Source organism: Coffea arabica, chromosome 3e (assembly GCF_036785885.1).
Source record: "Coffea arabica cultivar ET-39 chromosome 3e, Coffea Arabica ET-39 HiFi, whole genome shotgun sequence".
In the NCBI taxonomy this organism is placed as follows: domain Eukaryota; kingdom Viridiplantae; phylum Streptophyta; class Magnoliopsida; order Gentianales; family Rubiaceae; genus Coffea; species Coffea arabica.
This window is the reverse complement of record NC_092315.1, coordinates 37,803,839-37,830,090: the sequence shown is the minus strand read 5'-3', so window position 1 is coordinate 37,830,090 and position 26,252 is coordinate 37,803,839. Positions and strand designations below refer to the sequence as shown.

General features: G+C 35.4%; 3 protein-coding genes across 3 annotated transcripts; all 3 read left to right on the top strand.

The window, feature by feature from the left end:
• Window positions 1–5,552: 5,552 nt before the first annotated feature.
• LOC140038487 (uncharacterized) lies at window positions 5,553–5,969 on the top strand. Its single transcript, XM_072083859.1, has one exon. The coding sequence runs from the start codon at window positions 5,553–5,555 to the stop codon at window positions 5,967–5,969; it is 417 nt and encodes a 138-aa protein (XP_071939960.1).
• A 9,360-nt stretch (window positions 5,970–15,329) lies between these two features.
• Window positions 15,330–16,475, top strand: LOC113737587 (F-box protein At1g31080-like). The gene has a single exon (XM_027264795.1). It carries the CDS (start codon window positions 15,330–15,332, stop codon window positions 16,473–16,475), a length of 1,146 nt encoding a protein of 381 aa, XP_027120596.1.
• A 3,640-nt stretch (window positions 16,476–20,115) lies between these two features.
• On the top strand, window positions 20,116–23,059 carry LOC113737586 (uncharacterized). The gene is made up of 7 exons (XM_027264794.2): window positions 20,116–21,000; window positions 21,189–21,365; window positions 21,471–21,745; window positions 21,888–22,154; window positions 22,239–22,338; window positions 22,417–22,738; window positions 22,854–23,059. Exons 1-7 carry the CDS (start codon window positions 20,116–20,118, stop codon window positions 23,057–23,059), a joined length of 2,232 nt encoding a protein of 743 aa, XP_027120595.2.
• The last annotated feature ends 3,193 nt before the right edge of the window (window positions 23,060–26,252 follow it).

The window sequence follows — 26,252 nt, the reverse complement described above, 5'->3', positions numbered from 1 at the left end:
GCTGCCAAAGTAGAGCCTCCTATGACTGAGGAGGAGATTGTTCGTACTTTCATCAAGGCTCACGATCCACCCTACTTTGAAGAGATCTTTGGCATGACTGGAAGTTCATTTGCTGCCATCATTAACAAGTTGGGGGAGTATGATGAATTTGTCAAAGCAAGAAAGATTGTTAATGTGTCTGCATTAAAGTTTTCAATTGGATGCTCTACAAAATCAAAGCAGTAACGGGAAAAAGCCTCAATTCAAGAAGAAAGAAGAAGAAAATGTTTTTATATGGGATCAAGGCCCGTCTTTTAGACCAAAAAACCATCCCACCTGCTCTGTTCCTTACCCCTACTACCCTAGCCCTCAACCAGTCTACCACACTACTACTCAACTCCATCATTCCCGACCAAGTCATTTGAATACCTCATCGTTACCTCCAACCCCACAACCTATCTTTCTAAATCAATCCCGTCCCATTTATCATCTCAAACCAACCGTACAAAATAATAACCCTTCTCAAAATCCTTTTCAAGCCAATGGAGTTCAAATTCAAAGGCAATTTCAAACCTTTACCAACTTGGACCGACCCATTGATCAATTGTATGATCAATTAAAAGCAATTGAAAAAATCAGCATTATTTCTCCCAACCTCTATCCCAGAGGTCCTCCTGCCGGTTATAATTCGTATGCAATCTATGCTTATCATTTTGGAAGTTCAGGTCATACCACTGGCAATTGTTGGGCTCTAAAACATAAGATTTATGATATGATTGACTCTGGAGACATCCTTTTAAGAAGAAAGGGAGAACAAGGACCGAATGTCAGTAAGAATCCGTTACCTAAACATGGGAGCACTGTGGGAGTTATCATCGCTGATAGAGATTTTATCGATCCCACTCAGTACATTGTCGATGAAACTAAGGTGTTTGGCATAATGGAGGCTGTCACGCGAGAATGATAAAGTTGTCTTCTGTTGAAAAGTCCATGGCCAATGATAATGTTGAGAAAATGATGAAATCTTTTGTATTTGAAAAGGAGGAGCCATTTATAGCGGAAGTAGGAGTTTTCGAGGTTGACAAATCTCCTTTTATTTTGGATCTACCATCTTTTAAATGGGATATATCAGAGCCTGTCATTCTTGAATTTCCGGAACGACTGCCTGTTAGTAACTTGCAAGAGGTGCCATGGAACTACGAGGAGTCTATTCTGTTGGTTGGAGATAAAAAATGCTTAAAGGAAGAGGTATCTACTATTATCACATCTCATGAAAAACTCCGAAATGGATGTTCAGTCTAGGACTAGGGTTAAATCTCTGACGCCCAAGACTCGTGTGTCTGAAAATGAAACTGTGGATTTTCTAAAGATGCTGAAGAAAAGTGAATACAAAATAGTAGAGCAGTTGGATAGGATGCCTACTCAGATTTCTTTTCTAAATCTTCTCTTGACCTCGGAGCTACACAGAGAAGCATTGCTCAAAATCTTGAATGAAACTCAAGTCCCTAAAGATATTCCGGTGGATAAATTTTCTAACATCGTGGGGAATGTACTTGCTGTTAATCATATTGCCTTCTCCGATGATGATCTGACTGTAGAAGGGATCTGGCATAACAGAGTCTTCTATATATCAGTCTGCTACAATGGAAAACTGTTGCCGAAGATTTTAGTAAATGGGTCAGCGTTAAATATCTGTCCATGGAACACTCTCACTAAGTTTGGATTTCTTGACATTAAACTCCGCCCATCTGCAACTGTGGTTCGAGGATTCGATGGTTCAAGGAGAGCATTTATGGGTGAGACAGATCTGGTATTGGAGATAGGCCCTGCTCAATTCCAAGTTACTTGCCAAGTCATGGATTTCTCCAGCGTTTACAATATTTTGCTTGAAAGACCTTGGATACATACTTCAAAATCAGTGCCATCTTCTCTACATCAAATGTTGAGGTTTATTGCAAATGATTAGCTCATTACGGTATTTGCTGAGGATGACTGTACCATGATCGTTGATGCAAAATTCAATGATGAAAATTGAAAAAGAACTCCAATTTCATCTCATCACGTTGCTGACATAGTCTCTGTGGGATGGGCATCCAGGGATAAGTTGCTGACTCAATCAGATTTGCCAGAGACCAGTATTATAATGGATAAGGAGATTATCCGAGGCAGATATAAAATAGGAAAACGTCTTGGGCGGGAATTGCAAGGAATTTTGAAGCCAATAAAGATCCCGACGCAAAAGGATACATTTGGACTAGGATTTCATCCAACTACTAAGGATGGAAGGAAAATGCAAGCTCGAAAACAAGTTGAAAAGAAGGGTAAGCAAACTGCCTTAAATGTCGCACCGCTATATCACACTTTTTCTCTTCCTTCTGAGGTGATTATACCAGAAACGAAGGATCCTGTGGAGGAGATTGAAGTGGACCTGTCTCAATTATTTGTCGGGGCCACTTGTGAGGAGGAGCCATCAGAAAATGCAAAATTTTTGCCAATTACCGAAGGAGTTATTCAGAATTGGATTGCTGATTATCTTACTCTCGAAGGGAATTTCGGTAAATTTAAGGGGATTGCCTTTTGTTTAGATCATATCCAAATAGGACGGTAGTCTGGATCTTTTGTTAAAAGAAATTGCTTTAATTAATATAGCTTGTTTTGTTCAAGAAAATTGGTAAAACGAAAATAAAGGTTTGGTCTGGATATGTCGTTAAATAGCAATCATGCCTGTATATTTGTACTTTTGTGAAGTCTCAATGCATTTTGAACTTAATGAAATGAAAGACTTCTCCAGTATTTTTTATTTATTTATTACTTATGTTCTATTCTATTTTCAGATGGCCACAAATAAAACCCTCTGACCTTTTGGATGTCACCATTTTGGAATTCGATGGCTACAATCTCGATATCTCTCATGAACTTGAAATCATGCAATTTGAAATTCAAAATGAGAACGATACTGAAAAAGAATTTGAGTCCATTTCAAAGGATTTAAAACAGTATGAAGAGAAACCCAAACTCAACTTAGAAGAAACAGAAATCATCAATATTGGCACTAAAACGGAGGTTAAAAAAGTTAAAGTCAATATTCATTTGAATAAGAAACAGAAAGAGGAACTAATTGAATTCTTAAGGCTATTTCAAGATGTGTTTGTATAATCATAAGATGATATGCCAAGGATCTCTACGGACATAGTAGTTCACAGGTTACCATCTGATTCAAATTTTTTACCTGTGAAGCAGAAGTCACATAAATTCAAATCAGAAATAAGTCTCAAGATAAAGGAACAAATTGTGAAACAGCTCAATGCTAAGATAATCATGGTTTCTCATTATCCCATCTAGCTATCAAATCCTGTGCCAGTGCATAAGAAATCTGGGGAGGTGCGAGTTTGTGTTAATTACAGAGATCTGAATAAGGCCAGTTCGAAAAATAATTTTCTTTTGCTAAATATTCATATCCTTTTGGATAATACTGCTAGACACGAAATTGAATTTTTTGGTGATTGTTTTGCTGGATATCATCAAATCTGAATGGCAGAAGAAGACAGAGAGAAAACCTCTTTTATCACCCCATGGGAAACCTTTTGTTAACAAGTGATGCTTTTCGAGTTGAAGAATGCCGGAGCCACTTATCAGAAAACCATGATACCTATTCCATGACATGATTGACAAAGAGATGGAGGTTTATGTGGATGATATCATAATTAAATCCAAAAAGGTCAAGAATCATTTGGTTGATTTAAAGAAACTGTTTGAAAGATTGAGGAAGTATAATTTGAAATTGAACCCTGCGAAATGTGCTTTTGGAGCTCCGACTGGTAAGTTATTGGGGTTTATCGTCAGTAAAAAGGGCATAGAGAAAGATCCTGCGAAAATAAAAGTAATTCGTGATATGCCAATTCCAAATACTCAAAAAGATGTGAAAAGTTTTCTTGGAAAGATCAATTTCATTGGTCGATTCATTGCACAGTTAACCTCTACTTGTGAGCCTATGTTCAAGTTATTGAAAAAGAATGCACCGATGGATTGGAATGAAGATTGTCAACAAGCTTTTGACAAGATCAAGAATTACTTGTTAAATCCTCCGGCCTTAATGCCACCTCAGCCAGGGAGACCTCTGATTATGTATTTGTCTGTTCTTGATGAGGCTGTCGGATGCGTTCTGGAACAGCATGACGAGTTTGGGAGAAAAAAACAAGCCATCTACTATTTGAGTAAAAAATTTACAGCATATGAGGCCAACTATTCTTTACTTGAAAGGAGTTATTGTGTTTTAGTATGGGCAGCTCAAAAGTTGAGATATTATTTGTTCAGTTATACCACGCACCTGATCTCACCTTCTGATCCTTTAAAATACCTGTTGAAAAAGTCGCTGCCCACTGGATGTATGGCTAAGTGGCAAATGATCCTCTCCGAGTTCGACATTGTTTTCACAACACAAAAGGCAGTCAAGGGTCAAGCCATAGCAGATCATTTGGCACAAATCCAAAAGATGATGATTACCAGCCATTACATACTTACTTTCCTGATGAAGAAATTTTGTTCGTTGGAGCAGTTGAGGACATGAGTGAGTAGTAACCTGGATGGAGGCCATTTTTCGACGGTGCGTCAAATTCTTTTGGAGCTGGAATTGGAGCAGTTTTAGTGTCGCCTGAAGGGAAACACTATCCTGCTACTGTCAAATTACGATTTTCTTGTACCAACAATATGGCCGAATATGAGGCTTGTATTTTTGGATTGAAAATGGCGTTGGACATGGAGATCAAGGACCTGATAGCATTCAGCGATTCCGATCTACTTGTGCACCAGATGCTTAAGCAGTAGGTAACTCGGATTCAAAAATTATGCTGTATCATTGTAGTTTGCTTAGTTTGGCCAGCAAATTCAGGAATTTGGAGCTCAGACATATTTCCTGCACTCGTAACGCCTTTGCTGATACTTTAGCTATTCTGTCTTCGATGATCCAACATCCAGATGAGTTGGTGATTGGACCTATACAGATTCAACTTCAAGATAAGCCAGCACATTGTTTAGTTATAGAAGGGGTCTCTGATATTCGCCCCTAGTACAATGACATTAAGGAATTCATAAAAATGCGATCCTATCCTCCTGATGCTGATTCTATTGCAAAAAATTTCTTACGCAGAATGTCCTCAAGATTCTTCTTAAATGGAGAAGTGTTATACAAGAAAATATCTGATTTGGACCTTCTGAGATGTATTGATGTAGAGGAAGCTGATTATATGATGAAGGAAGTGCATAGTGGGATTTGTGGGTCACATTTGAATGGGCATCTACTGGCTAAGAAGATCATGAGATCAGGATATTTTTAGCTTACTATGGAGCATGACTGTGTAGAATTTGTTAGAAAGTGTGTCAAGTGTCAAATGCATGGTGATGTTAAACGTGCTCCTCCCACAGAATTGCATAGTATGACTGCTCCATGGCCATATTCGATCTGGAGAATGGATGTGATCGGAACTATTGATCCTCCTGCTTCGAATGGACATCGATTCATTTTAGTGGCAATTGAATATTTCATCAAATGAGTTGAGACCACATCCTATAAGTATATGACTAAGAAAGTGGTGTCGGATTTCTTGAGAAATAATATCATCTGTCGTTTTGGGGTACCAGAAATATTGATCACTGATAATGCCAAGAATCTCAATAATGATATGCTGGATATATTATGTGAACAGTTCAAAATTAGGCATCGAAATTCTGCCATTTACAGGCCTCAGATGAATAGAGTCGTCGAAACCGCAAATAGGAATTTGAACAAGATCATTCGTAAGATGACTGAAGCACACCGGGATTGGCATGAGAAACTGCCTTATGCATTAATGGCGTACAGAATTACTATCAGAACTTCTACCGGAGCAACTCCTTACTCTCTTATGTATGGAATGGAAGCAGTATTGCCTGCAGAGGTTGAAATTCCTTCTTTACGCATTCTGATGGAAGCTCAGATAGAAGAAACTGAATAGGTTAGAGAACATCAGGAGCAATTGTCTTTGATTGATGAAAAGAGATTGAATGCCGTCTGTCATAGACAATGTTATCAGCAACGAATGGCCCGGGCTTACAACAAAAAAGTCAAATCCCGTTTGTTTGAAGTTGGAGATAAGGTTTTGAAACGGATTCTTCCAATGCAAGATGAGGCTAAAGGGAAGTTTGCTCCCAATTGGTAAGGACCATTCATTGTTAAGAAAATGCTATCCGGAAGAGCGCTTATCCTTATGGAAATGGACGGTCAAGTTTTTTCCCAACCAATTAATGCAGACATGTGCAAAAAGTTTTTCATTTGATTATAAAAAATTTTCTTTAAAAAATACTGCAAGAGACGAATTTAAGGCGTACTTCCGCTCATTTTTTCATTTCGATATCCTATTTCTAATTTCTCCTTTTTTGACTTTTCACCGTCACCTTCCTTTTTTTTCACGTGGCAGTCCTTTAAGATTACTAAGCCCATACTGGGGCAATTTTGTTTCTTTAAAAAAAAAGGAAAAAAAGAAAAAAAAAGAAGAAGAAGAAAAAAGAAAAAAAAAGAAAAAAAGAAGAAGAAGAAGAAAAGAAAAATGGAGAAGATTGGTTAGAATTAAACTGAGGCAAATTTTATCTCTTTCAACCCTAGATCGGAGCAAGTTTTTCGAAAGAATGTTATCTCAAATGATTGCAAACCCATCATATGATCCACTTTCAAGTCTCAACATTTGCTTCACTACTTCATCCAATCCTAGTTATAATAGTTCAAAGTTGTTTACTTTCATCTTTTGCAGTATTTTGAGAAAAATTTTTCTTAATCAATTGACAAATGATTTAAATACAACTTTTCTGAAATATGTCAGAGATGCTTGTCTCACTGATGCCACAAATTATCAAAACATGACTGGATTGATACAGTTGGGGTTAAAATATTCTTGTCTATGTCTCAAGGTGAAAACCTAAAAAGGCGCCTTAAAAAAAAGAAAAAAAAGAAAGAAGGAAAAAAAGAGAAGAAGAAAAAAAAGAAAAAAAAAGAAAAAGAAAAAGGGTGAGGGTAACTTTAATGAAAACCCGAAAGGGCGCTAAGGTAGGGTTTTGGAATACAAGAGGATCATCAACGAAGAAAAAGATACTGACGTCTGAGAGCCGGTGACTATGTTGATTTGGATTTCTTTCATACTGTTGTTCTTTTGCTAACAATGAATTCCAAAATGGATGACGTTAAAGGGATCAGATGGAGCACTTATCTTCATCAAAGGTTGTCCTCTAAATATGTGTCTAACTTTTGACTTTTGGATGCGTGTTCATAAATCTAACAATTTTGTTTTTATTTTTTACTATTGTATTTATTAGGTACCATTATTTATTTCATATCAGCATTATTGCATGATAAATAATACATTTTCAATTGTCTACGTTTCTCATTTATTGAGTCTCATTCATAAGACAATCCCCTATAATTTATCCCAAATGAGTTATGAAATTGAAGGTCCGATGATAACAAAGTCTGGATAATTGTCATTTGACAGTTGCAAAGATTCTGAAGAGGTTGTCGACTGAACCTAAGGAAACAATTTGTCGATATTGAAACTCATGTTTACACGGCTCTCAAGGCAAAGGGATCACATGGTGGTGGCAGTGTTTCTATCACAGTTGTTTCTTTTCCTTGTTCCCTTTTTGCAGGAAAAATTACGTGACACGATACTGGTTTAACTGAGCATGATTCATACTCGGGCAAATGGTAGAAGGATGGGCTCCAAATTTCGCTGTACATTTCTGAAGAAAGGAAAGAAAAATCATTATTCTCTCACTTTTAAAGTCCGAAAAATCAAGAAAAGTTATAAGTCCACCAAGTTTCGAGCATATTTTCATTCCCTTGATAGGCATCTGGGTTTGTATTCAATCCCATTGAACTACCTAGATCCTTGACAAAAATCAAATTTAATTTCCTGTTGGTGAGTCTCAGCGTCCACCGCGCACCCCTCTATCCCCCTGCTTGACAATCAAATTTCATTTGAAAATATTTTATTTCAATTGGACTCGGGTCTTATCCCACCAATGTATCATTCAATTGGGTTCGCAACATATCCCACCAATCTATCAATTAGGTTCGGGGCATATTCCACCAATCTATTATTTTAATTGGACTCGGATCGTATCCTACCAATCTATCTATTGGGTTCGGATCATATCCTACCAATCTGTTATTTCTTGATGATCAAATTTAATTTTCTGTTGGTGAGTCTCAGCGTCCACCGCGCACCCTTCTGTCTCCCCTTCTTGACAATTTAATTTTCTGTTGGTGAGTCTCAGCGTTCACCGCACACCCTTCTATCTCCCGTTCTTGACAATTTAATTTCCTGTTGGTGAGTTTCAGCGTCCATCGCGCACCCTTCTATCCTCTTTCGTGGAGCGTAGCTGCGTCCCTCCACGCATCTTTTTCTGATTATGACAATATAATTTTCTTAACTGTTTTGGTTAGTAATTGTGCTTTTTTAGTTATCTTGTGTTTCGTGTTTAGAAGTTCTGAGAGCTCGGACTTCTTTGATTTTGCAAAGATCACATGTGGTCAATGCACTTGTTTCATTATAGTTCACCAATATTCGAACTACGTTTGACCTGATTCCCATGGCGGGATACGTAGACAATTCTGCATGAGTTCGGTCACGTGTTTTGTAACCTTATTGCATCATTTTTGTCCAATAATTTTAGCCAAATGTTGGCTTGTTCTTTTAGCCCAGGTGCAGTTAAAATAAACAGGTAAGTAGTTTGGTGTCTACGTCTTTGTCTTGAATTTTTTCGAAACTCTAGACAAAGAGGGGCAAGCTGTAGACACCAAATTTTTGTCAAATTTTAAATATTTTCTTGATTATTTTCTATTTAATGAGTTATTTATTTTCATGCATTCTAATGTGCAAATTTTTCTTATATTTGCAGGTTTTTTAGAAAAAGTAAAAAAATTTAAATTAAATTAAATTAGTTTTTGTAAAAAAAAATGAAGAAGAAGAAACACCATCATGAGCCATCATGATGACTCATGATGGCATCACCAACTTTTGACCAAGGAAGATGCAACGGATCCAAGAAGAAAAAAAATTGCATAAGAAGGCTCATGAGAACTCCTCTTGGCCTCTCTCTTACTCTGGAATCTCTCCCTCTCTTGGACAGAGCCTACGGGAGAAGAAAGAAAAATTGCAAAAAAAGGGCCTCTCTATATCTTGATTTTTTCCCTCTCTCGGACTTGAGGCAACGGACAGAAGAGAAGAAAAAAAAATTTGCAAAGGCACCGGTCCTCGGATCAAACAAATGTGAAGGAGAGAAGTAAAGACAACAAACAAATAAACGGTTGAGGCTTAGGAATTTATTCAAAGTTTTAACCAAGAAACTCCCCTTTCATTGAGGTATTTTTGAGTTTTTTTTAAAGCATATTAGATATATTCTGGTTGTTTAATTTCTCTTACCTTTGCTGGTTTTTATTGTTGTTGTATTGCTGAAAATTTGGAAATGACATAAGTTAGATCAAGGAAAAGGAAATGATTCTTGTGTAGGCATGCCAAGTGTTTGAAAAGATATTTAGATGGAAAACCAAATTAAAATGTTACTTTTGTGCATATATTGTTGTTAAAATGAATAATCCTGACTAGTTAATGTTTGGAGAAGTTGTTTAGTTAAGTTTTCATCAATTTTGTAGTCTAAAAGGCAAAGAAAAAAATGAAAAAAAATGATGGAAATGGGTGTTTTTGCTTTAATTTGGACTTTTGATGTTATTTTCTTATGAAATTAAAATTATAGCTGTATTGTAAGAGTCATAAGGAATGTTTTGTTATAAAATTTTGTTGAGAAAAATGGATCGAAGTCTTTGTGTTGATTTAGTTGACAAATTGTTGGCTTTTGTTTGAATTTTCTTTGCATAAATATGTCTGGGATGATGAACCCAGGAGTTGCAGAAAGCTTCCGGTTGCAGAAATCTTCTTTGAAGCTTGCATGAAAAATCTGGAAAAATTACACTTTTGATCCCCTAATTTTTAATTAGTTACACTATGACCTAAAAACTGTTGTAGTTGATTCCATTTCGCCCTTTTAAATTTTAATCATTCTTTTATTTTTTAAGTAGTTTTTGGTAGATTAATTCTGGATTTTAGATCATAATTGTGATTTAATAATTTTAGTTGATTTGTTTATCTTGTTGGATTTAGTATTATGGTTTAGGTTTTTGGGTAATAATATTTGGTTGGATTTGTAAGAGTGGGTTTGGTTTATTTGTTTTGAGTTTTTGGCTTGGGTTGGGAGGTCAAAGCCCATCCCTTCTGTTTGCCAATTTTGGGTCAAAATAATAGATTGGATTGCTCCTTTTGCCTTAGACTTTCAATTGGGTTTTGGAGGTTTTAGCCCAACGAAATAAAAAGTATGGCTTGTTGACCCAATTCCTTAAGAGTCTGGTAGTAAGAATTGTACGCCAGTCCCTGAATTTTTGAATTATTTTACTATGGCCCTAAAGACTTTGACTACTTTCAATTAGGTCTCTATTTTAATTACAAATAGGTCCCTAGACTTTATTTTCTTTAATTTGGATCCCAAATTTTTGTAGTAATTATAATTTGACCCCAAAACTTTATTAATATTTATAATTAGGTCCCTGACAGATTTGATTTATTAAATAGAAGTTGCTTTTCTTCTTAGATTATTAATTATATTTCATTTGAATACTTCAATTGATAGATTTCATGTTATTTCCATTTTCTATGATTTATTTGTTAATTAAATTGGTGCCTTGATGATTCTGTTAATTTTGGAGTTAAATAGGGCAAATTCCATTCCCCATGCCATTCGCTACTACGTCAAGAGAGGTATCTTTTTGTGTCATTTTAAATTCTCCTATGTGCTCCTATATGACTTTATGTATGTAATTGCATGTTTCTGAATGTTTTTATTTTATTTTATTTAGTTATTCATTTTATTTGTTTCAAATTTGTATATTTACTTTAATTTAATTTAATTTCTGATTATTTAAGAGGCATTCAAATGCCAAATTGTAATAGTTAGATTATTATTTTTTATTCTTTATCCCTTTAGATTGTAGTTAGGGCCCCCGAATGTAATAGTTATGTCTTTATTCGCTTTTATTTGTTTGTGTTTATGTGTTTACTCGTCTTTTTAGGATCTTTGCATCTAGATATCATTCTTACGTGTTATATGCTACATGCTCTTTTGTGTTTATTTGTTTTAATTTATGCTTCATTTGTTTTATTATGTATTATTAATGCACGACGTCACCACACTAGTCCAAGGCTAGTTGTGGTTTCTCCCTCCGTTTACTTGCTAGTCCAACGCTAGTAAGGATTTTTAGTTGTGTGACATTCATTACATTTCATGCATATTTTTTATTTTTAGGATCTTTTCTCATTTGCATGATATTGCCTATTATATTATCCCTTGTCCTTTATATGTGTTAATCATGTCATTTATAATTGCATCTCATTTAAATTAGTTCATTTGCTTGTCTATATTAGGAGAATTATTCTTCAAATATGGGAAATGAGGGATTATAACTTTTTAGTTTAAATACCCTATTAATCTCTGTATAAGAAAATTATGTCACGAGTTTTTGCCACGCGTACCCATTATGCTGCATCCCTATTTTTTAACCACTTATATCTAAATATATAATTAAATTTTCTTTTTCTTCTCTTTTAATTTCATCATTTGCATAATTGTGACCCCTTCAAGGAATTATTTTGCGTTTCGCAATCAATGCGATTGGTATCAATTAAACGTTGAATGGACATTTTGCCCCTCTCTGCATTTTTATTTGCATCAAACATTCAAACGTGATAAATTTAAGAGTTAGATTAAGAAAATTTTGACTAAACCACGCAACTAACTTAGACTAGGTTGAAAGGGTGCCGTAGGTTTGAGTTAATTGAACCTTTGCCTTCCCTTTCTTCAACTGTGACTCCCGAACTCATTTTTTCTTGTTTTCAAAGACCTGGAGTTGTCTAAAAGGGTTTTATTTTATTTTATTTTTGTTAAAAAAATATTTTTGGGTGACTTGGTACACCAAAACTCAATACCAAGTGGCGACTCCTAATTTTCCTTAAAAACCTTTTTTTAGACTAAATTTTGGACCCAAATTATCGCATTTTTAAAGTCCCATTCTAGGTCCATTGTCATTTATTAATAAATTCACATCTTTTATAAACACCTTTTCCTTTTCCATCGCGAAAAAATGGGGCGCAACAGATCTCTCTCAAGTCCATAACAAAGCTAGATATAATCATCTCATGGCTGGAAAATATGAATCAAAGCTAAAAAAGTTCCACCAATTTCACAACCCATGAAATCTTTCATAAAACTTCCATATTCAAGTAATATATCAACTTAAATGCAAGATTAAAAGGAAAAAGTAGTTACTTGCCAAGAATACCTTCAATTCCTAAGGAGAGTATCAAATCACAACTTTCTTCTCCAAAATCATACTATACCAAGCTCCTTCCTTCCTTGTTGCAACCTTCTATGGATGGATTTAGGGTTTGAGGTTGATTTTCCCACAAAATCTTGCTAGTAATCAAGATGATACTTGAAGGAAATTGTTTCTCTTCCTCTCCTCTCTCTCTCGACCAAGGTCGCAAGAAAATGAAATGGTTTTGGTTCAATGTTTACAAGATGAAGACTAAGAAAGGCTTGGTCAAGACCTTGGTTGGATTTTTGACAAATGACTTAATCACAAATATTTTCACCAGAATATCTCTCTTTTTCTCTTTCCAACATTCGGCCAAGACAAAGAAGAAATGGAGTAAAAATGGTGATGGAATGATAGCTTAGTCTTAATCAAGTCTTAGTCTATCCCTTTTCTTTGGTCAAAAATTTCCGCTACACTAGGATAATTCTTAGGGAAGGATAAATGAAAGAAAAATAAGAAGATTAGAATAAGAAAGTATTAGTAAAGCGGTGCCTTCGATCGGTACAAAGGGCGCGAGTCTGTTCAAGCCTACTTTCTTAACTCTCTTGCACTTTTGTTTTAACTTATAATTCACTAACTTACGTACTCTTAGTACTTTTTAACCACATACTTCCTCTTATTTAATACCCGCTCTTATCCACCAAATTTAATGCACACACCTCATCAATCGATCACACGACCAAAATGCACCAAAACTCTAATTTTCTCTAACTTTAAAAGTAAAAGTAAAACTCTTGACTCAACTAACGAAATCACCATGAAATTTAGAGCTAGTAAATAGTTAAATAGTCAAGTAAAGAAATATAGAAGGAAATATAAATTAATTTTTTAAAAATGAGAGGAAATTCTAAAGGAATTTTCGGGTTCTCACAGGTACCTCAAGGGTTAGATTGGATTGTAGATTTTCCGCTGCCTAAACTGAACATCACCATCATGATCCAAGTTTGTTGGTCATGAGCTTCGTCTTACAATGGAGATTGTATCAGTGTTATTGTGGCATAAGAAGTTCAATATACTAGTTCTAAAGAATTTGCGCACCATACGGTCACAACTCCAAATTTTGCAAGTTAATCTCTCTATATTTTATATGATATCCACGTGCTACTCTATGTAATCTGAAAGAATTTGTAAGAAAGCACATAATTTAAATTCCTGTCATATCCTTACCTAAACACTAAACAAGAACACGATGAATTGAATAAACTCTCCACTGGTTTGAAAAGTTCTTGATGAATTGAGTTAATCTTTTAAACAAACTCTATGTGTCATCGAATTAATTAGAGGATGGTTTACTAAAGGAATAAAAAAATTTAAAATTTTCATTATGCATGTCTCTATGATCCCTTGCCATCGTTAGTTATTGGAATCTAAGGAAATAAAAAAAATTAAAATAAGATATTTGTTGAAGAAAATAATAGCACTATACTGGTTTTAAACACTAACATATTACCAATTAAACCAGCAGACAATTTTTTTAGGTAAATTAAAGTGCAAACTGAAGTACTATAGTTGACGCACAAACATTAGCATTGTAAAAGCTTCTTCTAAAATAGTCCAACACAAGAGGAGACAATTTCTTGAGGAAATCAGAATAACAAAAGAATTAAATAAAAAAGAGTCCCAAATCAAGTGTCGTAGATGTTCTTGGTGTTCCAACACAAATCAACTTCATTATGAAATACGCCCATACAAATTAAGATGAAAACTAGTAACAACGCAGACACCTTAAAAAAAGAAGCCTGATAATAATTAATTTGATTCACTACTTTCACGAATTAATTTGGTACAGTGACTGAAGAGAGGAGGCATGTATCTAATATCTAGGGATATGGATAAAAATAAGTAGTTTAGTTATACTAAAATTGCAATTGGTAAGAATATTTTATGACTTGTATCTTATAACTAATGTCTATACATTACAATTTGCCTGAGATAGCACAACGAGTTAAACGTCAATGAATCCTTGCTGGTCAGAAGTCTCAAACCTAATCGGTAAGTTCCTCCATGACACTACTGCTTGTACATGGAAAAATTGCATTACAGTCTTGGAATTCCTGAGCTTTGTTTTTGTTGATACGTCAACACAATGAGATACGGGGTTTCGATTCTTGATTTTGTCTTAATACTGATTTAATATGTTTTAATAGCCCATTCTATCTGTTTAATACAGGTAAGTTTGTGGTAGCATAAACTAGCGTTTAAGACGCTACAAGCAATAATTGGTTTTCCTGAATTTTGTTTCAGAATATCTACTAATATGCTTTGAAGTAATTAGAGTCATTGAATTTGTATCTAAAGAAACGCGAGACAGAAGAAATTCTTGAATCAACTTAAGTTATTGCCGTGGCTCATGTATTTGTCTAGTTAAGTTCTCTGTGGGTAAGTTGTTAGATAGATTTGGGACATGATGGTGTAATCTCACATATTCAAGTCAATTAGGAAAAACCTTGAAAGTTTTGACTCAGGAAATTGGTAAAGCAAACTAATAGAAGTTAAATGGAGGCGAGGACATTATCAGAAAACCAAATTTAAAAAAAAAAAAAAACAGAAGTTAGAATTATAAGAGCTGGTGTAAACTTCCATAAATTTTGTGTAATTGTGGACTTTGCTTGTTAACAAATTTATACTAAAGTGGCTTAAATTTACATCGCAGGTATAAAAGTTACATCAGTCTGCTGAACCAGGTTGTACTTGTTTCTCACCTGTGTATGTGATTATGTCTTGTTTCTGGTTCACATTACGGCACACCTACAATACCATATTGTGTCAATTTTAGAATTTCCTTGTGACTCTTGAAAATTCACCGCATCTGGTTCACGAGAAAGTATAATCCAAACTATTGTGCTTTGCTGAGACAATACCACTCCCTCCGTCCTACGTATCAAGACTTCGGAGTACTAAAATGAACGAGTTGAAGAATGTACGGCGCAGTTTGAGGATATACGACAAGGTTCGAAGCAAAGAAAAATTTCTTCCTGATGATCTAATTATTGAGATCTTAATTCGATTGCCTGCTCAATCTGTGGGAAGATGTAAATGTGTATGCAAGTTGTGGTGTTGTTTAATTCAGGACCCCATGTTCACTGTAAAGCATTTGAGACGATCAAATGTTGTCTATGTATACGAGGAAAACACGAAAGACAATGGAGATAAAGAAATATTCAAGTGTTTGAGCAGCAAGGATGGGATATTACTTGAGACGAGTAATCTGACTGGAAAATATCGAATCAGGAACCCTATAACTAAGCAGGTCCAGGATCTGCCTGACCCAAAAGGCAAACGCGGGTGCATAGGGCTGTTCCATCTTTCAGAGGCCAATTACAGCAATATTAAGTTGGCTAATGTCTATTGTAAGGAAGGAACAGAAGATGGAGGCTGTCAAGTCCTAACAGTCGGCACTGATCTCGCATGGAGAGCCATCGATTGTCCTCACTTTTATAACCTCGGAGGAAAAGGAGAGTCACCGACCATGGCCATGAAAATTGATCGAGCATGGTATGTCTGCAGGTTTTTTGATGATGTTGGATTTGGCGTTTCAGAAGTAGTTCGTCTTGAGATACATCGCGAGCACTTTTCTCATATCAAGATCCCGCAAGATATCTTCCCGAGTTTTAAGCATGTTACGTGCAATGCCTGGGAAGATAAATTCTGTCTGGTTAGTATGGAGGAACAAGATCTTCATGCCTTGGTTTTAGAAGATTACGAGAAGCAAGAATGGAGCCAAAGGAAGGTGGTTATTCCGCTGTCATTTTATGGTGAATTCCCAAAGACTGTGCACACGCTTTTACCTTGCTCATTCAGCAATGATTGTTACTGGTTTCGGCGATGTGACCACTCTGATTTCAAGTACAATATTCGAACAAAACAAGAATACGTTTATAGTCCTCCTCCTGGGAAGAGGTATGTATACAACTTTACTCCCAGCCTGGTCAGTTGGAAGGTAAATCACCCACAAGGGAAACATGAGAAGATCAAGCAATATAAACAGTCTGGTAAGCTTGAAGGAAAATCGACAAAGAAGAAAACTTATAAAGACTTTAAAAAATAAAATAAAATTTCTAGCGCCCGCCCGGGGGGGGTAATATTTGAGAAAAGGAGAGAGGAAAGGAAGATTTGACTTAAAGATGTCGGAGATTAATTATAGCAAATGTTTAGCTAGTTCATGTGTCTTTCTTTTATCGCAATCATTGTTTTGGTAGTTTGTTATTCTCTACGACGATTATTTGGTACTAGGATTCAGATTGCATAGTTTCATTGATTTTTGTGTAGTTTAACTATACAACTTTTGTTTTGCATTGGCAATCTCCTCTGAGTAATTTAAACATATTTGCATCTATATTTAGTTTGGCGTAATTGGTTCGTATCATTATGAATTGGAAATCTGATTAAGGTTATGTTCAAAAGAATCAAAACCACAAAGAGTTTGACTTCTTGAATTTTCTCTGCTTCTAGTCCTTGGCGGTAGCTCCCAATTACAAAGCCTATGGAGTAGGAAAAGGCTCAGTGCTATTGCTGTTAACAACCCCCCCGCCCCTCCCAAAAAAAAAAACAAAACACTCCTTTTCTTTTCTCACGTAGAGTTTCTTGGCCTGTATCATGTCTTCATTGACCTGGTTCTGACATTTTAATATTTTCATTTTGTAACGGTCTAGAACTTTGACTTGAGCTCCTAGTTAAAAGATTTTCAGATTCTCTATTTTCCTCCAACTTCTAAATCTCAGATCATATATGAAAGCTTCCTTGTAAATTTAAATTTGAGAGTACTATCTCAATGATGAAACAAAAGCTTACACCATGCTGCATAAATGTTTTCTAACAAATTTTTGATAGAACATCATTCAAACTAGTGCAGTTGCAGCATATATAGTGTACTTGTATGCTTCAGGAGTGCTTTTGGTCCTTGTTCATTGATCCAACTATCATTAAAAAAATTAGTTGATTAGAAAAACCAGAATTGATTCATGATGGTTAAAATAGTCAAGAAAACCCATATATATATATATATATATAGTCAAGAAAACCCATATATATGTATGCATGTATATATAGTCAAGAAAACCCAGAATTGATTCACAATGGTTAAAATAGGAGGCTGAGAACTCGAGAGATTAGTGGCAGTTTTTGATGCACTGGTTTATATAGTTGCCATTTGCCAAAACCTCATGTTAACTAAAAAGTCAAAACAAAAATTAAAAGAAAGAAGATTTACGGCTAGGATTCACTTCAATCAAAACCAAAGATTCAACGGTCACAACAAAACCAAGACATTCCCCACCCCGTCGAGACTTGAGTTCAATGTTCACAAAGTCCTTAACTTGAAAGTATACGAGCGTTACTACACATTTGTAATGGTAAGCCTATAGGAACAAGATCTTCACACCTTGGTTTTAGAAGATTATGAAAAGCAACAATTTGAGCCAAACAGAAGGCGGTTATTCCGTTGTCATTTTATGGTCAATTCCCAAAGAATGTGCACCTGCTTTTGCCACTACAACAAAAATAGTCTTTCCTGACATTCCTATAAGGACACTTTCTGGTTTGTGTTATTATAGTAATCATATCATGATACTTATTAATCAACTCAATAATAGGTACTATAATTTTTTTATTTTATCTGATATGAAAATAATAATGTGCCTTTAGACTACCTATCATGACACTAGGAAAAATGTGAGATGAAAAAAAAAAAAAGACACAAAACGACGTCGTTTTATTTTGCCAAAACTTGGTGAAAATTTGCCAAAACATTTTGCCGGCAAAATCCAAAACACTTTGGTGAAATACTTGGTGAAACACTTGGTGAAATACTTTGAAGTTTCATTCTGCCGGCAAACAAGCTTAACATTTCAGCCAAAATTTTCTGCTTCTCATCTCTCTCACCTCTCCGCAAACAAGCTATATCTCGGCCAAAAGAAAGTTGTAGGAATCCAAGCACCTTGAAAACCATTTTCATCCATTCTAACATCAACTATTGTCCCTCGGCTAAGACATCTGGGAGGGCAGGCAAGGAGTAAAAGTTAGAAGATTGGAGTTCTACATTGGGAAAGCGGGAAGATACTTCAGGCATATGTTGTTCCAAAAGAAAGTGGTAAACACAATGAACCTGTTGCCCATAACCTATTTGATAAAATATCAACCCCTCCTGTTTGTCATTATTTTCTCTGAATCTCTTTTAATGTTAATCTGTGAAACTTAGTTATAATTGAAGTTCTCTTTAAGCAACTATGTTCATATTTTTCTTGATTGATTTTGTGCAGCAACATTTATCCAAATGTGAAAAGAACTTCTTGTGATATATGTTTCTTTCAAGTTTTAGTTGGCTTAAATTTAGTCGGCTAGTGTAGAGGTTTCTTAGTTTCCTTTTTTCTTTGGATCTAATGCTAAGCAACATTATTGGTTTCTGTTTCTATGCACACTAATACAGCCAATAGATATTAAATAATCTGTCACATTGATACAGCCAAGCAAGACAGCAAGCTGAGAGCGAAGCGAGGTTGATGGCTGAAATCTAACCCCTGGTCATCTAACTTCAATACATTAATCAATCAAAACCTTCTTAACAGTCACCGTGCATTTGTCCCTGTCAACCTAATTCAAGCTTCTTTCAGCTACAATTATGTCAATGTGTATACTTTCATGCATCAAACTCCCATAACTTGGAAACTAGTCCATTAAGACATGACTGTGAAAGATTATGACTGTGACAGATGTATGTATACTTTGATGGAAATTTAGTAAGAGTCTTGAAATTCAGCTTTAGTCTTCACGGTCATATGTTTGTTTAACCATTGACATTTCAGATTGAACTTATGAATTTTGCGAAGACGCGAGCGCAGGAGTTAGTACGAAGAGCTTTGTCCTGTTATTAGGTAAATAAAATTTCTATTCGCTTGCTTGCAATTTCTTTTTGGACAGATTGTTGAGAAATTGTGCATTTTGTTGATTTCCTTTATTTGTTGTGCTGCTTGATTTAGGAGACTGTAAATTCTTGAACTTGCAATTAGAGACTGCTTGATTTAGTACTAATGTGTAGTTGTTGTTTTCATGCTATTGGAAGCTTGTTGGAGGACATTTATTTATATTAAAAGTATGGATAAAAGTTGGATGGATTTTCCAAGAACAAGTGAAAAGTGCGAGACAGGACTTCAAATGTTTCTAAACTTTGCATTTTCTAGATCAAGTTGTGAAGGAATGATTTTGTATCCTTGCAAAGATTGCGGCATGGGTGTTTGTGTGACTAAAATGGAAGCATATGATCATTTGAAAGTGGTAGGATTTATCAAGGGTTATAATAATTGGATAGCACATAGAGAACTTTCAAACTACAATGAAGCCATATCTAATTCTGAAAATACATCAATTGGGGTTTCAAATGAGACTAATGACATGCAAGACTTGGTCCATGATGTATTTGGGATACCACATGGAACAAGTGAATTGAATAGAGAAGGGGACATTCCTGTTTCAGAGGTTGAAAAATTTTACAAATTGATTGATGATTCTCAACAGGATTTGTACAGTGGTTGCAAAAATTTCTCGAAGTTGTCTTTCATTATTCGTTTGCTTCACCTAAAATGCCTTGGTAAGATGAGTAACAAGATTTTTAATATGCTTGTTGAGCTGTTGAGAGAAGCATTTCCGGAGGCCATGACTAATTTGCCTTCTTCTTACTATGAGGCTGAGAATTGATGAATACATTGGGGCTGGGTTATGAAAAGATCGATGCATGTCCTAATGATTGTTCTCTTTATTGGGGTAGTGCTGAAAAAAGAACTTCATGCGAAACATGTAACGAGCTTAGGTGGGTTGCTTCAGAAAATGATCCAACTGGGGTAAAAAGGAAAATTCCTCAAAAAGTGTTGTGGCATTTTCCCTTAAAACCTAGATTACAAAGACTATTTATGTCTTCTAAAATTGCATCTCAAATGAGATGGCATGAGGAAAAACGTACAAAAGATGGTTGTATGAGACATCCAGCTGATTCTCTAGCTTGGCAAACTTTTGACCATCTACATCCAGAATTTGCTGAGGATTGTCGAAATGTTAGATTGGGGTTGGCATTTGACGGGTTTAATCCATTCAACAACATGAGTTCTACACACAGTACTTGGCCTGTGGTTTTAATACCATATAACTTACCTCTGTGGATGTGTATGAAGCAACCGTACTTCATGTTGTCCTTGTTAATACCCGGACCATCCTCTCCTGGGAATAATATTGATGTTTATCTACAGCCTCTAGTTAAAGAACTGACCAAATTGTGGGATTTTGGCATTCAAACTTATGATGCATCCCAAAAAGAAAAATTTCAATTGCATGCATCTCTATTGTGGACCATTAGTGATTTCCCAGGATATGCAATGTTATCTGGGTGGAGCACTAAAGGTGAATATGCTTGTCCTATTTGTCACAAATTCACTCATACACGATGGTTGACTCATAGTTTCAAATATTGCTATATGGGTCATCGTAGATTCTTAGATAGTAAGCACAAATTTAGAAAGCAAGCCCAATTCTTTGATGGCACCGAAGAATATGGAAAGCGACCACCTTTGCAAACTGGGGATATGATTGTGAGTGAATTGGGAGACTTGCAAATTAAATTTGGCAAACTTGTGAAAGGTAATCCGAAGCTGCCTTTTAATTGGAAAAAAAGGAGTATTTTCTTTGACTTGCCATATTGGAAAGATAATGTCTTAAGACACAATCTTGACTTCATGCACATTGAGAAGAATGTTTGTGAAAACATTTGGGGACATAGCTGGACATTGAGGATAAAGAAAAGGACTATTATAATTCCCGCCGTGATTTGAGAGAAATGCGAATAAGAAAAGAGCTGCATCCTATTGAGACAGAACTTGGAAAGGTGTACTTACCTCCATCTTCCTTTGCAATGGATAAAAAACAGAAAACTATGTTTTGCAATGTGCTAAAAAAGGTGAAAGTTCCAGATGGTTATGCAGCTAACATCTCAAGATGCGTTTGAGTAAAACCACCAAGAATTTCGGGGTTTAAAAGCCATGATAATCATATCCTAATGCAGCAATTGATGCCTATAGCTTTGAGAAAGACTTTGCCAAAATCTGTGCGCTATCCTTTGATTCGATTGAGTAGATACTTCAGGCAGCTTTGTTCTAAAGCTATTTGTCCTCAAGATGTGGTTCGTTTGGAAAGTGAAATTGCCATTATACTCTACGATCTTGAGAAATGCTTTCCACCAACCTTCTTTGATGCCATGATGCATTTAGTTGTTCATTTGGCAACTGAAGTGAAATTAGGTGGGCCGGTGTATTATCGTTGGATGTATCCTGTTGAGAGGTACTGCTTGTAATTCTAATTATGCCCTAAATGTTTATTCCTTTTTTGCTTTCTTTGATTTTTGGAACTAATTAGAGAGTTTGGAATGATGATACTTTAGGTACCTAGGAACATTAAAATCTTATGTTTGAAATAAAAGTAGGCCTGAGGGTTCGATTGCTCAAGGCTACTTGGCAGAAGAATGCATTAACTTTTGCTCATTGTATCTTGCGGACTATGTTGAGACAAAATTCAATCGTCCAAGCAGAAATGAAGAAGTATGTAAGGAAATTGAAGATGGTTTAGATATATTCTCTGAATCAGGACATCCTTTGGGGAGGGGTAAGCCAACAGTCTTTGATGCTCATATCTTGAGTAAAGCGCATCAGTATATTTTATTTAACTGTGATGCTGTCACACCTTACATAGAGTAAGTTCAACTACATTGTTATTGCATTAAAATTTTATTGTAGAATTCAATGTATGATTACAATTTTGACTCATGTACTTCTAGGCAGCATCGTAGATTGATAGAAGAAGGACATCCTCAAGTTCCACAGCATCTAAAAGAGCACTTGCATAGCGAAAATTTTGCTTGTTGGTTTGCTGAACATGTAAGTAAAATTCTGAATATTAAGTATGATTCGAATTGTAGGACTTCAAATATAGTTTCATCTTTTTTTTTTTTTCAGATTGACAAGGTAGAACTTTCTCAAAATGTTTCGGTGTTGAGAGACTTGAGGTTCCTTGCTAAAGTTCCAGATGTTGTTGGAATCCAACATGACAAGTACATTGTGAATGGATTTTGGTTTCATACCAACGAAGTTGAGAAGAAAAGAAAAACGCAGAACAGTGGTGTTACAGTCAATGCAACAACATCCAGTTTTGCAAGTGTAAGGGATCAAAATCCAGTTTTAAGTGAACTAGTTTACTTTGGCGTCTTGAAAAATATAATTGAATTAATTTGCGGAGGTCATCAGGTGGTGTTATTCAAATGTGATTGGATATCGAATGGTTCGAGAATGAAACAAGATGCCAATGGGTTTACTGTAGTCAATTTTGCAAATGTGAGGCCTCATGTTGAGCCATTTATACTCGCTTCACAAGCACCATAGGTTTTTTTATGCAGAGGATCCAACTGATAAGGATTGGCAAGTTGTTATCTCTACCACTACAAGAGCTGGATATAACATGGGCACAACCATGGATGTTGAGACATATTTGCAAAGTGATGTAGGCAATCCTGTTGTTGAGAACGAAAATGAGGAAATCAGTTGGGTTCGTGAGGATGGACTCGGGATTGAAGTTGATTTGAGCCAATATAATTTGATTTAGTATCTTTTATAGTTGCTAAGCTTGCTGGACCTATTCTTCTCTATTTGAATTGCTAGGGGGTCTACTAGTGGCTGTCATTTATTTCAATTTGCAATTCAAGGAGTGGTCAAGATGTGGTTTGTTGGTTTTCCATTGTTATTTGAAAGTTAGGACCTAGACATTGTTTCCCATATACAGGCTGTCTTGAAGGAAGCTTTTGAGTTTTGGTTTGTTTGATTATTATACGCAGCAACTAAATTTTGTCCAAAAACACTTAGTACTGGCCAATGCCACGCCAACTAAATTTTGAGGTAAATTTTGAGGTAACAGTAGCTAATTGACTGAATCCGTTTCAAACTTTTATCTCTAAATTTCTTAAATAATTTTTTAAAACAATGGAAAAATTAGTTTTTCAAAAAACAACAATTCAAACCGACAATAATAAAAACAAATATACCAATGTTTTCAAACCCGGAACAGGTTTAACCATGTTTTATTTATGAATGTATTAAAAAAATTTGAATTTAACTAAAATAATGTTTTTAAATTAGTAAAAATTTAGTGAACAATACTGGGTTTTAGTGAATGTAGTGAAGACATGATCGAATCAATCGAACCAAACACAATCGAACCGATCGAAGTAGACACGATCAAACCGATCGAGTCTAACAAATCGATCATACTGAACTTGGCTCGTTATTGCATATTCTGTATACTTCATAACTACTCTTTGATTTAAGGTTCTTCGATTTAATTGAATTTTAGGATTACCATTGAACAAGATTGGAGACACGATCAAATCGATCGAACCGATCCTTCAATTTGTTTAATTGAATTTTGAATCTTTGGTCGAGTGTGAGGACCCATAATTTTATTATTTCAAAATATTATTAAATTGGTCATTTTAAAAATATTTCGTACTCGAGTTACCCAAAAAATTACTAAAGTTCATGAATTCTCGAAAATAAATTTTACTGATTGGTTCTTTAAGCGCATATTATTTCAATGCCCAAATTTTAAACTACTAGTAATGTACTATTAATGTACTAGGGAAATTACCTTAGAGGTTTAGTGCACAAAAGTTGCAAACGAGCGCGAAAATTGGACACGCGAAGACCCTAAATGGACCGAGCATGAGTTGACACTTAGACTTAAACCATTAAGTCACCAATTCTCTCCACTTTCATTACAAAATCTAATTGCACTCTCTCTCCTCTCTTCACTGTCTCTGTTTGGCCGAATATAGGAAGAAAAAAGGGAAGAAAAATCTAGCCAAAATCCTTACAAAATTACTTCAATTCACTTCCAAATTTCATCATCCATTAGAGGGCTTTGATCCTAGCTTGGAAGAGGGGGCTGTTCATCGGTTTTCTTGGAGGAATTTCGGTCAAAATTTCTGCCCTAAAGCTGTCCAACTAAGTTCTTGAGGTAACTCACTCACCCACACTTCAATCTTGCAAAATTATAGCTCAAATGGAGCAAAGGTAGCGTGGGTTTGCAACCTATGGAAGAATTTTGGTTGATTGGTTGAGTAATTATTTTATTGCAATTTCACGGCATACTGGACGGCTTGAGGATGCTTATTGGTGGCTGATTTGATGAATTAACATGTTGTGGTTGCTGATATTGTGCTATGTTACATGTATATAGAATGATTGATGGAATGAAGTTGGAAGAAAGTTAGAAATTTGGAGAAGCTGTTGTTCGAAATTTCAAGGACTTGCTGCCCTGTTTTGCTTTGATATTTTCGTGCATAATTTGGCTACAAATATGAGTGATATATGTTGTGTTATGTGTGTGGTGGTTATCTAAAAAAAAAAAATTAAAATTAGCCAATTTGGTTGGATAAATTTTGAGTTATGAGCAAAGAGGCAAAACTGGACAAAGTCCAGAAATTTTCTGACCATTGATCTTGTGGAGATCATAACATTTTTCTCGATGATCAAAATTGAGTGCCGTTTGCGGAATTTGAAAGTAGACTCTTAGATCTTTAAAATGGTACCAATTTCATTTTCTAGTTCATCCCGAGCAATTCGTGGCGAGTTTTGAAAGTTGGCTGCCTGTTTATTACTGTTCATCCGAGACTGTCCAGAAAATCCATTTTGTTGCTTGATTTTGAACCGCTTATGTCTGGATTTTGGAAAGGAAATGATTTCTTCTACATAAATATATCCTTGTGAACCTAGTTTCTAACACCACCAACCATTTTCAATTTCACTGAGAATCGAGTGAGATACGGCCTAATTAGCGAAGTGCATTAAATCTGGAAAATTTCTGGAAAGGCCAACAGTCCAGGAATTTTAGCGAACTTCAACTTTTTATTTCTTGAGCTAGGAACATCGGAGTCGAGTTCCCTTTTTTTTTATTTTATTTGAAACATGGATTGGAACTTTACATGCATATCAAATTTCAAAGGCTGGTTTTGATTCTATGATTTTTGGCAAAATTCCAAAGTTATTGGAAAAACTTGGACTGTTTTGACCTATCTTCAATGAATAGTAAACTTTCTTGGAGAAATTGACTTGTTTCTGATTTGATTCTTGAAAAGTGACCTTCTACAAAGTTGTTATGCTTCGAATGAAGTTTCTGACGGTGTAAAAGTTTCCATTTTTAGACTATCCGGACTTCCGGACTGATTTTTCCAAGAATGACTCGAAAAGTGAAAATTTCCAATTTGGACCTAAATGTTCTTTTAAGGGCCTAGGTTACAGTTTTACAACTCTTAGAGCATTTCAAACCTATTTTCATGGTGAACTTGAGTTCCCCTATCACTTGAGACCTCATTTGAAAGTCGGTTCCTTATGAACTGAAATACTTTGGAAACTTGAATTTTGGAGTCAAAATTGACTATTTCTTTTCTTTACACGAATACTGTATGGCCTGGAATTTGAGATACAATGCATTATTGCATACTTTCAGGATCTCAAGAGGACTTCGAGGGAACTCCCGGCGAAGCGTCTTAGAGCTAATTTCTCAATCTTTGACTTTTGATACTTGAGTGTCAAGTGCATGTTTACTTGCACTTCACTTGAGATTTGTTGCCCACATGAACTCTACTTGAACTTGTTGTTACATGAACTATACTTGTTGAGAGAAGTGTGTACTTTACCGCACTTCATCTCCTTTACTTGGATCAATACATGACTTGCTACATGAATTACATGAAATTACTGGATTTTACATATATATGACCTGAAGTTGAATGCAGAGAAAA